Genomic DNA, 16,946 nt, shown 5'->3' with positions numbered 1-16,946 from the left:
GAGCTCAGTGCAATTCCTAGAATGAATGGTGTGGGCTCTTTTCTAGAACAGAAAGAATGGTGACTAGCCCTGTCCTGCATTCTGTTTTTAATCACTGTTCCTTCTGTCTCCCATTCCCTTAATCCTTATTTATGACTGTACCAGTTCTGCTGACAGCCACAGATGATTAGAGACTAAATAATTTAAGTCGTAACCTTTGTCTGGAAGAGGCACTTAGGCAATATTACAAGAGCACAGTGCTGCAGCCACTTGAATGAGAAATATGTGAGAGTGCAAGAGGGAGAAGGCAGCATATTTGGCAGCATCAGTGTATCTAAAGCATAGCAGAAGGATAGCAAAGCCGTACTATATCTCTCTGCTATTCTGTTGAGGACAGACACACACATGGATACTGACATTGGTGCGCGCGCACACACACACACACACACACACACACACACACACACACACAGGAGAGTGGTGGTCAGGAAGCAGAGAGGAACATGAACATCATCTCCTCAAACCCAAGGTTTCCCAGTCCATGCTGACAGACAAGGAGAGGAAGAATATGTCTGTGTTTCCTTTTATGACTCTAGGGTATCCTTTAGTTCCTCTATATGCTGGGCTGTTGTGAACTATATCCCTATATTACATTCCAAATGACTCAGATTAGTACATCCTGTTCCAAGCATTTAGAGCAGAGTAATACTCATTTAAAACATTGCATTTAAATATTTGTGCAGGTCTGTCTGAGATATTGTAGGTTTATTGATCTCTTTTAAAAACTGTGACTTAAGGTCTGGCCTCTGCTACTTTGCAGGCTGGGCCTATAGTGTTATATAAGACAGTATGCTGAGCCAACTTCGCATAGTCAGTGTTTCTGAAACTGCAGCCTGAACCACTTCCAGACAAATTATTCAGGCTTTGACTGGCTCTAGCCAGGGTGTCTCTTCTCACTCAGCAGTGGAGCAAAAAACGAAGCAATTTAAATGCAGCATACTAAAATAAATCACGCACAAGCAGAAAGGGTAACTACACTAAATAATTGGGATTATTTGCATCATTCTTGCTGGAGACTTGTTTATAGCCTTTCTAGTGTTATCCACTCATAAACCACATGCAGCATTTACTGGGTCAAGTCAGGCAAGGGAGACAGATTTTAGCTATTTTAGTAATGCTTAGCTAGCTGGTGCTACAGCTGTGTAAAACTGAAATCTGTGAAAGTGGAGAAAGAAGGTGGCCAGACACTATGATTATTTGGTACTGTTCAAAGTGAAATATGTAGAGGCAGCATATGGTTATCACAAGAGCCCTGACTGGACTGCAAAACAGGAGCAAGGTTCTCTCTCTCTCTCTCTCTCTCTCTCTCTCTCTCTCTCTCTCTCTCTCTCTCTCTCTCTCTCGTTCTCTCTCTCTCTCTCTCTCTCTCTCTCTCTCTCTCTCTCTCGTTCTCTCTCTCTCTCTCTCTCTCTCTCTCTCGTTCTCTCTCTCTCTCTCTCTCTCTCTCTCTCTCTCTCTCTCTCTCTCTCGTTCTCTCGGTGGAAGTGGCTTTTTTTGCACTGACAGTGGCCTAGCTGTAACTGCTGCAATAATTGAGATAGTTGATGTCATAGGGGCAGGTGCAGCTATTGTAGACTACCACTGCACTGCGTACCATAGAGAGTATGGGAGGAGGATCTGAGTGTATCTGTAAAACAGACCTAGATGCAGTTCAAAATGGAAATAGTGCAAATAAGGACATCTGTGGAAAGATTTTAGGTCAAAAATTAAAGGTCTTGCTATGAACAAACAGATGATTCTAATAACAGCTGAGAGTCAGAACAAAATGCTGAACACGAAATCTTCACCTCTTGTCATTTGAATAGAGATGTTACACCTTTCTTCTGTTATTATTCATTCTATTCATGTTTCGTTGTTAACTTCTTTTTACATGTGATTCGTTTAAGTATGGATCCATAACGAAATCAGTGAGGTGTCACCGGAAATAAATGGAGGTTGCGTGCGTTATGCAGATAGGAAAAAATACGCTCACGCCTAATGTCAACACAGCTAACCTATACTGCAGAAGCACTCAATACGTTTTTAAATCATTTTGTTTTATTCTATTTTATTTTATTTTACCACCGGAAGAAGACAAACCAAATTCAATCTTTCTGGTTTAACTCTTTGAATTTAACGTTAAACAATCATTAGCAAATTGCAGGTATATTTCTATTAAATCTACTGTTCAACCGTTTTCCTTTCTGTAGTTTAAACATGTAACTACAAACGAAAATAACAGAAAGCCTTTCCCTTATGTCTAGCACAGATATAGCTAATGGATCCAGACAGGACTCCCGCCCTTTCTGGTTATACTTGCGTTTATTTAATTTGTATTATTATAATTAGTGTTATTATACTATACGTGTAATTCCATCGAATAATTAAAATGAAACGTGCACATATACAGTTAAAACCGTTGCTAAATTTGGATGACATATAAAAGCCACAAGTGACACTAAATGAAGAGCCGTTTGAAAGCCGAAAGGGCTCTTGTTGCTGAGAGGAGCAAATGATCTGTCTCACAAAAAAATAAAAGAGCCGGTATTCCCATCGCTATGACCTTAAATATCCTAATTCCCATTACTATAATATAGGTACCTGTGATGGCCCGAGTGCCGCAGGGCAAAGAGCAGGACGCACAGACTCGCTCGACGAAGACAAATGTTTATTAACATACGATAGACACCGGCACTCACTTATAACACAAACTGAGAACGTGAACACACATAGGGCGAACAAAAACGTGAACATGATTAATGACTGGAGGGGGTTTAAATACATACAAACGTGACAAGAGTAAACCGATGCAGGTGTGTGCTTAAACATAGGTGTGGTTATACACGAGACCCAGTCCACTAAGAACTCCAACAGCACCCGGAGGGCCATACCACGTGAACGTGACTACCTTATAGATCAGAATTCCCGCCACTATGCTATAGGTACCTTAAAGATCAGAAACCGACAATGGGACAAAGGTTGTGGGCGTGTTGACATGGTATGTTGAAGTCAGTCTCATAACGTAAAACAACAACAAAAAACAAAAACAACAACAACAAAAAAAACATGACTTCATAGCTGCCTGTGCTACTAGAAGTTTTCCACTGAAGACTCCAATAATTGGAGTGTGTTCAGGGCAGTGGCCATGCAAATAACTCGTTTTTATGGGGATAGTAACAACTTTACTTGAGCACTGCAGTCACTACTCCTTAGCTAGAGTGGTTAAAAGTGGTTAAAACCTGTAGGAATTGGCAAGATTTAAGACAAATACATCAAACAGGAAGATACATGTTAGTTATTAGGCCTTTTTTATATTATACAATGGACATATATCAAAACTCAAGAAACACTATTCATTCAATTTCATGCTTAGATGACAACTTTCTGTTCTGCTAGACTACAAAACTTTAATTCAAGCATTAATTTCCTTTTAATGGTTTAGGATGTAATATGTGAAAGAATGCAGAAACAAATTTAACCGCACTCATAAACTAAGCAGAAGCAGGAATGTTGTTTCCATTTCAAAGGTAATTCTCATGCTGTTACTTAGAGAACACTGGAGGTTGTAGTTGCTTCATCGCAGCATCTCGGAGGGGGAGACGTGGGCTCGTGGGAACAACCTTGAGCACAGTGGCCACATCTGGTGAGCCTTGATAATTTCTGGCATGAGTCAAACTTTTGATATCAGCTTGTATTCACCTGCAGTCTGATTAAGAGCAACGACTCCAGATCAAGCAATTGAAACGTAAAAACAGGCTACGATCGCGCCACCTAGCAGGCGGAAGCCATTCTTAATGCACTAGCACGCGGTAGCAGCCTCCTCTAGTGTCGAAACTCAGGCAGCGAGACAGGCAGTGATGGATGAATAAAGCGGGCTTTAGTGTTTAAAAGCCGTCTGCCCAACCCCACCTTGGGAAATCAATGACATTTTCCCAGTTTCTTCCCACTGTCAGTAGAACTGCGAAATTTACCCAGAAGTGTGGAGAGCATCTTGCAAAAATCTTCAGTGATCTGAAGATTATGACAAATATCAACAAACTTCTTTATTGCACAACAATGAATATTCCCTGTTAAGTGGAATATATATATATATATAAGTGGAAACCCAAGTCCTCTTTCCTCTTTTGCATGAATTTTATAGGTAGAGCAAGTGCCATTTGGCAATTGGCTGTCGAAGTGACCACATCATTAATTTCCAGTGCTCGTCCTCTTTGGCCTTTTCCTTCCCAATACTAGCCTTACCAATCAGGTGCTTGGAGGATTTCTTGCCAGGGCGTCTCTCATAGACAGAGACTTTGATGGTGCACTCCCTTATCTGTGTGTCAGGCAGCACAAAAATCAGGACTTCGTTAAACACCGTCACGTCACAGTGAATCTTCTCTGAGGTTTTCTGGTGGCGAATTTTACACTGGTTGCACAGAACACTGGTCCTGGCATAAAGTGCTGGAAACAGAAAGATCATATAACTTTAGTGCCACCCCGAAATAACCAAGCAAGTCCACATTTGACTGTACTTTTGAAAACATGCATTACAGTAGCAGTCAAAAGGATTGGAAACACCTGATTGAATGTATATTTTTGAGTCTTAAAGGCATTTTAATCTAATGCTTTATGCTTAAATTTGTTTATGACATATGTCTTAAAAACAAATATATGTATAAACCATATGTCTGCTCAGCAAGCATGTGTGTCCAGTCCTTTGTCTGGTACTGTAGGTAAATGCCCTCTTCACCTTACAATTTTGTGGAGACATAATTTACCTCTCTTTGTCTTACTGGACTGGGAAAGTGCTCTGACTTTCAGGACTCCCAATTCCAGTCTCTGAGATGTGGGCATGTATCTCAGAGACAGCAGGACTTCTCCAACAATATCCTGAAAGTGAACGAGTACTAGGCATCTGCTCTTGGAATATTTCACATTAATTGTAATAGGCTGGCTGTTACAGTATGTTTTCCTCTGTACAACAGTTTGTTCAGAATGTTGACTTTACAACCTGTTTATCTGGCCTTGTTTTAACTCTTTAATTCTTTTTCTTTTTGGAGCATTTTTGGGAGAGAGACTCACTTTTTTTGCTTTTTGTAGGTCCTCTAGCATTCTCAAGGGATGTGAAATTTTCAGACTGTTCAGAGGTACCCGGACCTCCCCCAGAATGCCATGTCTGGAGTATTTATCAAAATCTCTGATCTGAAAGAACAAAAGATGTAATACAGAAATAATACACATGGTTGTGCAATGTATAATGCACAAAAAGCATTCCATTTTTCAACTCAGATCTTATTTATTTAAATGACAATATGGCTGGATGATCAGCATCAAATGTTGGCTAAGATTTTGTGATAAGCAAAATTTGTGGAGAAACTGAAGTGGCCTAATAGAGTGCAGTGTGAATACGAGCTTGAGCTCCTTTGGGTTAAAATTCTTCCAGGATATTTTTAACTCAATCTGCCACAAAATCAGTAAACCTGAAAAAAAGTGTACAAGCCTTGACTGGCATTGCAGGCCTTCCCTGGCAACAGTCTAAATTTATAACCAAGTTCTGGCTTTTTCACCCTCACCTCGAACCGGACCATGACCCTGGGCACCTCCTCCTCAGCCAGCTTGCAGGAGAACTGGTCTCTAAATGTGGGGTTGCAGGAGTCCTTGACCAGGCGTGTCTGCCACTCCTGGAGCACGCACATTAGGTGTGGCTCTTCACACTCTGCCGAGGCCCATAGCAGCCGCACGCGGACGAACAGGCATGTGCTGCGGCTGAGCTCCCGCGCCGCCAGCACAGTGACAAACAGCTGTGACTGCACCCGGTCATAGAAGAGCAAGAAGCGGAGTGAGCCCTGCACACGCTCCCTGCATGTCTCGCCCAGGCTGTCCGTGCTGCTGCCCAGCTCAGAGCTGCGTATCAGGCAGTTGCTCAGCTGCTCAGTCTTGTCCTGACGTGACTCCAGCTGAGGCAGTGACATGGAGCAAGTGTGGCTGAGTGGTTCAGTTTCCTAGTGTGTTAGTATAATGCTGTTCCTAACCTATGTATTTAACAAGAATGCCTGATATCTGTTTCTTTAATTTAATAACGATAATCATCTAATTATGCTGAACTGATTATTTTTCATCTTTAATCACAGGCTTAAATCTAATCACTTGAAAATATGAGTTCATGATTATCTCTAATTATCACAGTTTTTTTCTTCTAGATTTTCTAGAAAAACATACAAGGTAAACAATTTTTCTAGACGGAAACAATACCAGGTAAACACTGCAAAAATGAGTTCTAAGGAACACCTATTTACAAACCAAACATGATGTCTTGTTTAAGCAAGGTTGAGGTGAGGAGAAAGAGGCCAGGGACTTACAGTGTGACAAGCTTGAAGCTCAGAATTATGTCAATAAATGAAAATTAATAAATGAAATAAATCTCCTACTAAGGAAAAGTACCTGGACAGAAGATCAGAGTTCTAGGACTCAAAGGACTCACCTTATAGTCTACTGATTTGGAGTCATTTTGAAGATTCTCATGCTTCTCAGACTGGCTGTCTAATAGTGAGCCAATACCTGCAACAGTTATTATTATATATACGATGTATATACAATTACAGATTTTACTCATTGTTATTTTTCAGACCCCTAGTATTCTCTTGCCTTTCTTCCCTAATAGTGTACATCTTTTCTATATTTACAACAGCAGTGTCAACAAAAAATGAACAGTAAAGGTTATAATTTGACCTATTGTATATTTGAAATGAAAGTTTTTGTAACTGAAACATACCAGTGTATTTGGAAGCAGGTGCCTGTACACAGTATAGGTGTACCTGCCATATCAGAATGCAGAAGGCCACGAGAAAGAGAATGACAGAAATACCCAAAATAGTGTACTTCACTTCCTTTGTGAGCGGTATGTGAATGTCCCAAAAAAAGCTCTTCAGCATAGCAGGGAGCATGTTCTGGTGCCATGGACAGCCTTAGACAGAAAGAGACACACACTGCTGTCCCTGTCTGCTTCTTGATAGTCAAACTATAGACTGCAATTTACAGCACCTAGTTGGCACTTGAGTGATAAGGACACTTTTTCCATGCTTCGTAGTGCAGCATATTCACATACAAAGGATAAAGAGACGAAACCAGTATTTTGTATCAGTGTAATAGGCAACATCATTTCTTAAACATTACAAACTACAGTAAACTTCAAAAATACCTACAGCAGCATGAGTAACCTGTACAAATATATAACTATTTCAAAAATAATGTCTGAAAAGTGCACACCACAGCTTCATAATGTAGTTTATTTCTGTCTCCACTTACCTTTTAATGAAAATATCTCTGATTGTAGGTAGGCTAAAGCCTATTGAACGTCAGTTTCAGTTCATCTTCCCATTGATTGGAGATATCACCTGACAGACTATCAATACACAACTGAAAACCAGTCTGAGTACTTTCTTATTGGTCATGCCTGAAAGCCTCACTTCCTGTCCTTATTCCCGAGCTCATCCAGAATATATACGCAGTGGCTTGCTGCAGCCACTACAGAAAGAATCTACTCTTTTCTGCTCGACTGTTCAGCTACTTGGAATGCAGTTGCGGCTTGACATTTGTTTGATCACAATATGCAAACATCCAATTTTGAGATTAGAGAATGTCTCAGTGAAACATGCATGAATGTTCTTTCGTTGATAAGTTTATCTTTTAAGTCCTTTTCTTGGTTCTTATTATTTCAATTCTTTTTTGATGTTATGGCAGTGCTTGTGAACTGCTGATCTATACACACGCTGTGAAGGAAGGGCTCGTTTTGGACATCATTTCAACAGTCAACAGTTGAATACGAGGGTTTTTATCAGGAATGTTTTCAAATATTTTAGTACTTTTTCTTAGAAAAAAACACAAATCTGTATTAAGAACCTTCATTGCATAAATTCGCCTTCATTCCACACTATTACAAAATCACACTTTGTATCTTAGAAAGTCCAATGAAGTTTTCAAGGCCTAAACTAACGTAAGTGACACCGAAACCCACCTGCTGTAGGAACAATAGAGAATGTCCTCATGCACTATTTCTGCATCCCTATTTGCCACAAACAGGAAACAGACTTAGGCTGGAGATTATGCTAGCTCAACATGTGGCAAGAGGCCTTTCTGTCTTTGTTTGCTAGCAAACATTCTTACCTATGACAATGTTCACTTTACAGGTCACATGCAACAGAATAACAAAACACCCATCGCATCAGTTTTTAATAAGAAAAGCTCTCTACAAAACATTGCACTATTTGCCTAATCATTACACATCCGGGATCACACTTATCTGAAGTGCAGAAAGAGATGAACAAAAATATCTATGATGAAAATTAATTTATATAATTTGTATCAACTTGTAAACTTCTTGGTGCTTTACAGTATATTGCACATTATACGCCTGGACAAATCTACAATCTACAACTGGACAAATCCCAAAAAAAGATTAAAAAGATTAAATCTACATTTAAAAGGTTAATTCTGCATGTTCTTCAATCTTATAATTCCTGAAATAATAATAATAATAATAATAAAGCACGACTTAAACCTTAAACTACATATGCAATTATGCATCTAATAATACAGGAAACTTTGGTTTGATAACATATATTGCCAATCGTTCACCAGTGTAATGCAAAAATGAGCCGTGATCCTTTGCAGTCAAGCCTCCAATCACATCCCAGACAGAGGTGATGATCTCTTCTGTGCTTAGGGGGCCTGTGGGCAGAACAGTAAAATTAAAAGCAAATCTTTTACAAGGTGGCAGTAGGAGCATGATGGGAAAGGCATGTTTGATGTAGGCTATGAAAAGGGACATAGGAACAGTAAGCAGGAGCAGATCTAGAGCAACACAGTTCAGCAAGGGAAAGACGCTTTTGCTGTGTCCTTTATGACTTTCTGATTAAACATGCTTTATAAAACTACCCTACTCCTTTACTTGAACCCCACTGAGCAGTGAAGGCAAGGCTTTACCTGTTGTGCCCCCATACTGGTGAGGACCCAGCCTGGATGGATGGCCATACAGAGGATCCCGTCTGTCTCCAGGTCTACTGGTCCAAGCACTGGTCAGCGTGTGAAATGCAGGCGGCCCAGGCACATTCATACACTTGATGCTCTGTATGCTGGTACACTCACCCCAGTTGAGCTCCACTGAGCCCAGCAATGAGCTCATGTTGATAACTGTCACCCTGTGGATACCCATGCCAGTACATTCTTTAACATCAGAAGCACAGCATGTCAGACAGCACCAAGCTCTGATTGTACAGCCAAACATATGTTCAGGTTAGGGAACATTAACTAGAATATTGATCTGATGGGCTGAGATTGTGTGAGATTATTAGATGTTGCCTCGGTTGGGCCCCTGAGCAAGGCCCTGAACCCTCAATTGCTCAAGTTGTACTCAGTCATAATTGTATGTTGCTTTGGATAAAAGTGTCAGCTAAATGCTATTAATGCAAAAAGCATCTTTAAAGCCAGTGCAAGACATGGTCTGGAATATGAAGATTTTGAGTAAACGTTTTACTGTTGAGTTAAATAATACCGATTTAAAAAATGTTTTGTTTTTTTTTTTAAATTGCAGACTATTTGCGGGTCTATTTGCAGACCCGCAGTATCAGAGCCTTACAAGTACGCCTCTAGTGGTTAATTTCAGAATTGCCGTTACTTTCCTGCCTTTACGAGAGAATTTCAATGTAACATATCCGAAAGTTTTTTTGGTTTTTTTTAGTAAGAAAAAGTAGATAGTATACGTAATAACGCTGCTTTCAAGTGTACGTGGGGCTGCAATTTAATTTGAATGTGACAGTTTTGGGAGTTTCTGGACCAAAGTGTATGCAGTACGTAATAACGCTGCTTTCAAGTGCAGGTGGGGCGGTAGCTTTGTACGAGAGGAACTCGTTAACCTAGCGTACGTTCATTTGTCAAAGAGAATACTGAGATTATGAAATGGGTATTGTAGACTATAAGCTTTCTGGTATATATCAGTTTTGGCCTATTTTACTGGGGTTTTGAACTCACTCTTAAAAATGGTCCTTTAATAAATGAAATGGCTCTATTTAGAACCGCGAGTTCTGTATATAACAATTTCATGCTTATGTGGGTCTTTGTATGGTGAATTGGCTCTTCAGATTGGAAAATGTGTTGTATATGGTTCTATATAGCACCAAGAAGAGTTCTTCTACTGTTGTCACACACACACACACACACACACACACACTTAAGCAAATCACCAAAGAACTCATGAATGTGTAGCACAACATTTTGTGGGCTTTTTTGCTGTATGCCACAAATTTTGTAAATGTACAACTGTTGCCACTGATTAGGTGCCCACTGGCCCCAACCACCCCAGATCGTGGATATAACACCCCCAAATCATACCAAAATATTTATCACTTTAAAACAGAAAATCTGCAAAGTACTAAGAATTGTTGAGCTCACATTTATTGATTTAACTGAATAAGGTACAAGTCTTTTGACATTTTGTTGAGATGGTCTATATCTGTAATGAGAAAAACTGGAAAAACTGACATTAGTAGTCTGCTTTTGGAATTTTTAAAATTATTTGAACACACACTGTCATTATAAATAGTTTCTTTGCTGGAAATTAAACAAATTATGCATTCAACCATGAGAGAAGACAAAAATACCCTAAAGTAAAGATAGACTGTTCAGGTACTGGGCAGGGGCCACCGACATACATTTTCCTTACATTAGACTTAACACAGAAAACAATAATCCTCTGAGGACACTTTTTAAACATAATGGTCTAGGACTCATCGGTGTCACTATATCATTCCTTACAACTGGATAGCAAATTTGAGCAAAAAGGTGACCAAGCACACTAGAAGCAACTTTTATATTCACATAATGAACACGAAAGGGATTTTTCCCACCCAAAAATGAAGAACTGAATAATCATTAGATGTTTGTTTCTTTGTCCTCAATATGTGCTGATGTTAAAACACTAGACTAAAAGTAAAGTATTTACAAGTAGACTTGATTAAGGGTCATTATTTCACTCACTGAATAAACAGAGGGATCTTTGGGCAAAGGTGAAAAATGCAGGCCAAGTTTCACCCTGGTCCTCTGAATGAAGGATTACTTTCAACGGTTTAGCAAACTTAATGGAGCCATAAGAGATAAAACAGTGCTTTGATGTTTCAATAAAGTGCACACCACAAAAGCATGTCCCAAAAAAAAACAAAAACCCCTCTGTGGCCAACTGGTCATGCCTGCTCCACAGTCATGACAGGCACACAGTCTCCTGAAAAGTGCCTTTGCTTCGTTGGTATTGCATAATTAACCACTGCTGGATCAAAGAACACCAGTGTCTAAACAAACAAAGTATTTGGTTGTAATGTTGGCTCAAAAGGGACACAACAGTTTCAATACTTCTAGTGCAAAATAATACAAAATCAGTAATAGCATTCAGGGAACTAAAAGTATTGTGTTGGTCTTAACGTAGTTTCCCCATATTGTCTTTGGATTCAAAATATTGGTATAGTTAACTTTTCAAGCCGAGAAAATTAGCCATTATTAAGCTATGCTTTTTGGGAAACTTCTCTTGTGTGTGACAGTTACATAATTACAATACGTTTTTTCAAAAGCATGATTGGTGTAGTGCTTCCTATTTTCAAAGTTTTCTTGGGTTCTGACAGGTGAACAAAAATTACACCAACAAAATGAGCTGACAGTATAGACTTAATTTCTACCCCTGCTGTGAAAGGAGAGCAAGTTGTGAACTACATCGCCCTGTGCAACTCCAACATCCCACGTCTGCTGCTACTACAGTATACTTCCGCTAGGGGGGCAGAGACTTCACTTGGTGACTGCGTGGACTGCATGTGCCAGGTATTCGACGTTTCCTGAAGTTACCCCTGCCACAGAGATACGGCCATCCTTTGTCATGTAGACAGAGTAATCTTTAGTCAGACGCTCCACCTGCCAAAGAGATAGATAATACATTTATATAGAGCCCTTTTAAAACTAAAAGGTCACTTAAACGTTATACACAGAATCATAGGCAAAATAAGCAGAGAGTGTACGAACAACTCCACACCACAAGTGCATGTAGCTTCCTCTCACTGGAAGTGACCAATCCACAGGTGGTGGGGATGTCCCTGGTGGGACTCACCTGCTCAGGGTTGAGGCCAGTAAAGCAGAACATTCCGATCTGGTCAGTAACGTGTTGCCAGTTGTGAGTGGATCCCTCCTTTTTAAGGTTTGATACGAGCAGGTCTCTCATCTTAATGATGCGGTCAGCCATGCTTTTCACCTCCACAAGCCTAACAAAATCATACCTGTCACTGCTGTACCCACTGCTGCCATCGCTTAAGACATTTTGTTCAGTGACTAGTCCAAGGGACACTTCCAGCCAACATGTTAATGAAAATTAACAGGACCAACTTAGCATGATGCTAACTGGCTCCTACAAACTTTCACCCTTTTTAAAGTATAAATTAGAAACAAACTATTATGTGAAACATCACTGGGAGACTAACCACTCCTTGTAGAGTTCGGGCGTGTTGAGGATGGTTGCTGCGATGCGAGCTCCGTTCATCGGAGGGTTGGAGTAGATGGGACGAATGAGGATCTTCAGCTGTGACTCCACACGCTTGGCCTCCTCCGCATCCTTACACACCATAGTGAAGCCGCCCACACGTTCACCTGCCCACACACGCCTACCTTAACTCACTGCCCCTCCTGCTCCTTACTGAACGCTAGCCATCCCAGCTTGGCTTGAACACGTTACACTGAGTGGCACTCACCATACAGACCCATGTTCTTAGCAAAGGACTGGGAGAGAACAACGTTGTGGCCTTGTTCAATGAAGTGGCGCACAGCCCACGCGTCTTGGTCGATGTCCCCACTAGCAAAACCCTGGTAGGCCATGTCAAAGAACACCAGCAGATTTCTTTTCTGTTGGACAGAACGATGCGTGTTACTTCCGCGCCTGTTACTGCATTCATTTTTTGGAATTCTGAAGGCAGAAAGCTTAATATTTTATTACTGTTTTTTTCAGATACAGTTTCCATAAGTGTACAGTTTGGTACCTTAATAACAGCAGACATCTCCTTCCACTGCTCTGGCCGGGGGTCCACTCCTGTGGGGTTGTGAGCACATGCGTGTAGTACAATGATGCTCTTCTCTGGGATTTTCTGAGGGAGATAAATCAGGTATGCAAATCCCTCAGCAAGTTTCTTTCTATGTTCCCCCGTTAGCCTCCATCGGCTGGGATGAGTACATTTAACACGTTGCTCTTACTGAAGTTAGTGTGTCACATCAGTTAGACTCGAAGTGTTACTGATTAAATGCATCAATACTAACATTTGGGTAAGAAAACGGAACTGTGGCACAAGTATTTACTATATTTTTTTCCCCCCCAGCATTAGAAGCATTGATAGAAACAGATGCACAAACGTCCCTTGGACATAGACCAGACGTCCAAAATTATATAAACAAAATGTTACATTAAGAATGTTATTTGGCATTAGTGGAATTTGTCCTGCAAGTTCAGATTTCATCCTGTCTGTGAAAAAAGTATTTAAGTGTAAAAAGCTTTTTTTAAGGCTCTGATAAATATAGACTTGATCTGCTTTTGTGTCCGTTTCATCAGCATTTACCCCTAGCATGTAACAGGAGGATAGTCAAGCATACATGTTGCACTGCCCCATGCCATTCAGTAGAGGCACATCCATTCCTGTTTTCCTTAGAAATGTAGAACAAAATCCATCTAATCTAAAAAAGACAGCTTATGCATCAACAGAGTGTACTGAGTAGCCCTGGGTGGACCTGTGAAAGTGCACAAATATGACAGAGCTGGTTCTGGATGCTCTGTTCCAAGACTGAACTTATTGTTTGTACTCTCACTACTCTGCATCAAATAACTAATAAACCTTGTCGCCTACATCTGAGTTTTTGTGAAGCAAATGCCACAGAATACAAACAAATGCCCTCAAAATGATCTTGCAACTCACTGAGATGTCATCCAGGGCTCCCTTGAAGTCAAAGCCACAGGTCTTTGGATCATAGTATGTATAAGCCTTCAGCTGCATGCCTGCGTCCCTGAAGATGGGCGTGTGGTTGCCCCAGGAGGGCTTAGGCAGGTACACATCACGGCTTGCAGTGTGGAACCGGGACTGTTTCATAAGAGAGAACAACTAAGAGAAGGACAGTGGTTCTTGTATGTGTAGTCCTCTAAGCCAGAACTAAATCACAAATTACCAACCAGGAAGTTGGCCCCAACCCGCAGAGATCCGGTCCCCGAAATGGACTGCACGGTGATGCTCTGTGTGTGGGCGGGAAAGAATAGAATGGTAAGACAAAAATGTCTTCCCTTGGAGTCAGCTTCTCTTTTAAAACAGCATAGGTCTATGGATCTTCCCCTTACTCTGCCACTCTTGAGGACTTCATTGTCAGATCCAAGAGCCAGCTGAGCACAGGCCTTGTTAAATTCTGCAAGTCCTCCAATGGGAAGATACTCTTTATCCAGCTTTTTAGCAGCAATCTGAGCCTCAGCCTGAGCACACCCAGAATTTACAATAAGTCATCTCTTCAAAGTTTCCCTCTCAATACTGGGATGAGAACAGAGAAGCTTTTTCAAAGCATACGTGATTATAATTAATACGGCAGGTATCCAATAAAACATGGAATAATAAGTTTTAATCAGTAGCTGGGTACTAACAGAAAAGAATATCTAATAATGAGAAAAGCTAAAGGGCATTCGAGTCATCAAAAATGAGCAGAATAGGTTACACCTTGCGAACGCAGCTGAGCACGTAGGGCTTGCCATTATCGTCACGATAAGCCCCCACTCCAAGATTCATCTTCTTGGGGTTGGTATCACGCTTGAAAGCCTCCGTCACCCCCAGGATGGGGTCGGGAGGGCCCATCTGTACTTCTGACCACCATGAGCTGCAACACAGAAGCAGGGTAGCATAGCACTGTAAAAGAATGCTTACTGAGTAGATCAAAATGTTAGCCAAATGATATTTAAAAATACAATAGGCCAAACTTCTTAGAAAAATACTACATTTCATTAACTAGATTACAGCCTATGGCTATCCATCAGCAAGGGGTAATGAAAAGGTCAAACACTTGTTCCACAACACTCAGAGTCATGCTGAACTGAAATACTCTTCTGCCATTTCAATGACCGTGATCCCTGAAGAATCTGAAACAGTGCCACAGACTAAGGTTGAACGTCTTTAAATATAACCCTAACCCTAACCCTAACCTCTCATGCACCCTGGTACTGTGGTCATCTGGAGTGCTTGCCCAGAACAGGCTCAGGTCACTTTTTACTATGACTTGCCATCACCTGAACATGGCAATTTAGCTTCATTTGTGGCCTAACCCCCAAAACTGGCTACTACTGTGATATGAAGTGCTTATAAAATAATTCAACAATTCTCCTTGCTAAAGTAGGCTTTAGTAAGAGCTCTGTCCTCCTTGTGAAACACTGATACTACCATTAATGACATTTACTCAGAGTCATGGGAGAACTGCAGGGCTTAAGCAAGCCTCATAAGGGGTAAAACCATGCATCATCCTTCTTTCAAAGCAATTGGCTAAAATCGTTTAAAAAGACAATCCATATTTAGTCTAAAATTAAATTCATGACATAGCTCATCTATTCTTTCATATTTAAGTATACGTGACAATTGCGCAGTCCAAAATTAGACAAAGGCCTGAAGGTTCAAAAGTTTCACCACTTGCCACTCAGAACAGGCAGAGTCATGGGCGAGGCGAACCAATGACATGTGGTTTCCAGTTTCCACCCTCTTGACCACAGCCAATCACGACCCACCCGAAGACACGCCCCAGGACAGGCTATCTACACACATAAAGCAGGACTTCGCCGCGTGGTGGCGCCGCATCAAAACGTTAACATCTGTTTGACAGTGTACCGCAATTCATGGAATCGTCTATTACCCCATAACCAAAAACAACCTATCATCTGCGACGAATGTCGTTACCTGTGATTGAGTAAGGGCGAAACTTGTCTCCAGGATGGTCTGTTACTAAAAATGAAAATTCGGCCGATTCTGATAGTAATCGTACACTAGTGATTAAAATAAAAGGACGTTAGCGCAAACTTTTCTAACGAGTGACAATAACCCAAAGCTTTCCTACCCAGTCAGAATGCAATTCCTTTAGGCGAGTATAAAATCACATTAAATATCATCTCGCACTCATCACCCACAATACAATACAAAGAAAAACGAAGATCTTAAACTGCCGGTAGGAAAGTAAACTGGGAAAGTTAGCCAACGAGTTGCCAATAATTACAAACTACCCGGGCTACAGCATCACGAACAGCTATCGAGCTAACTAGGTATGATTCTCTTCAGACTTTGCAAGCCACGTTTGCTTGCAGTTGTGCAAAATATTATTGGGGCACCTTAACTGAGCAACCAGGGTATCCTAACCATCCCAAGACACGAACAACCTTGAAACAACCACACATGCTAGCTAGCTGGGCAGCTATCTGATAAAGCTTTTGGGTGGACTTGCTAGCTGGATCGTTTTTGCCATTTTTTGTTCGTAATAATAGAGATAATAAGGCAGGTTGCACGTTACCGATAGCCGCCACTTAACACGCAGTTAACCAATGCAATGAAATGTGATTACTGTCAAGGTGATAGTAACTAGGTAACCTAGCTATTTTAGCTAGCTAACTCCGCTAAACCACCAGATTGTTAGTCTGCTGCTGCGTTGCTAATCCGACACCAGCCTCCATTTTCTAGTAACATTATTATTTTTAAACACCTCTTTACCTTGCGCGGAGTGGTAGCACTCCCAAAGCTGGGGTATAAGCGCCAACTGTTGCGATAATTTTGCTCGACTTTAGCAGGGCCATTGCTGCAACCGTGTCCGCCTGAACCGTGGGCAAGAGGTCTGCTGCAGCAGCGTCGTAAACAGTTATGTTGGTTTGG

At 40.9% G+C, this 16,946-nt stretch overlaps 2 protein-coding genes across 3 annotated transcripts; both read right to left on the bottom strand.

Annotated features, from left to right (window-relative positions):
* Positions 1–2,702: 2,702 nt before the first annotated feature.
* On the bottom strand, positions 2,703–6,949 carry syt19 (synaptotagmin XIX). Its single transcript, XM_027003925.3, has 6 exons — positions 6,773–6,949; positions 6,482–6,558; positions 5,574–5,957; positions 5,083–5,202; positions 4,779–4,890; positions 2,703–4,461 (listed from the first exon to the last, which is right to left on the bottom strand). The coding sequence occupies exons 1-6, from the start codon at positions 6,942–6,944 to the stop codon at positions 4,154–4,156; spliced, it is 1,173 nt and encodes a 390-aa protein (XP_026859726.3). The 5' UTR covers positions 6,945–6,949; the 3' UTR covers positions 2,703–4,153.
* Positions 6,950–10,427: 3,478 nt separating this feature from the next.
* On the bottom strand, positions 10,428–16,946 carry got2a (glutamic-oxaloacetic transaminase 2a, mitochondrial). Of its 2 annotated transcripts, none has more exons than XM_081715976.1 (10): positions 16,788–16,946; positions 14,766–14,922; positions 14,399–14,527; positions 14,237–14,296; positions 13,986–14,168; positions 13,062–13,166; positions 12,777–12,927; positions 12,510–12,675; positions 12,143–12,293; positions 10,428–11,949 (listed from the first exon to the last, which is right to left on the bottom strand). In XM_081715976.1, exons 1-10 carry the CDS (start codon positions 16,868–16,870, stop codon positions 11,827–11,829), a joined length of 1,308 nt encoding a protein of 435 aa, XP_081572102.1. In that variant the 5' UTR covers positions 16,871–16,946; the 3' UTR covers positions 10,428–11,826. The 2 variants fall into 2 exon arrangements, with proteins under 2 accessions (XP_081572102.1, XP_026859792.3); XM_027003991.3 differs by having other exon boundaries at positions 13,986–14,147.

This window comes from Electrophorus electricus, chromosome 6, assembly GCF_041902795.1.
Source record: "Electrophorus electricus isolate QZ-2024a chromosome 6, ASM4190279v1, whole genome shotgun sequence".
NCBI classification, from domain to species: domain Eukaryota; kingdom Metazoa; phylum Chordata; class Actinopteri; order Gymnotiformes; family Gymnotidae; genus Electrophorus; species Electrophorus electricus.
This window is presented reverse-complemented; position numbering and strand designations above follow the sequence as displayed.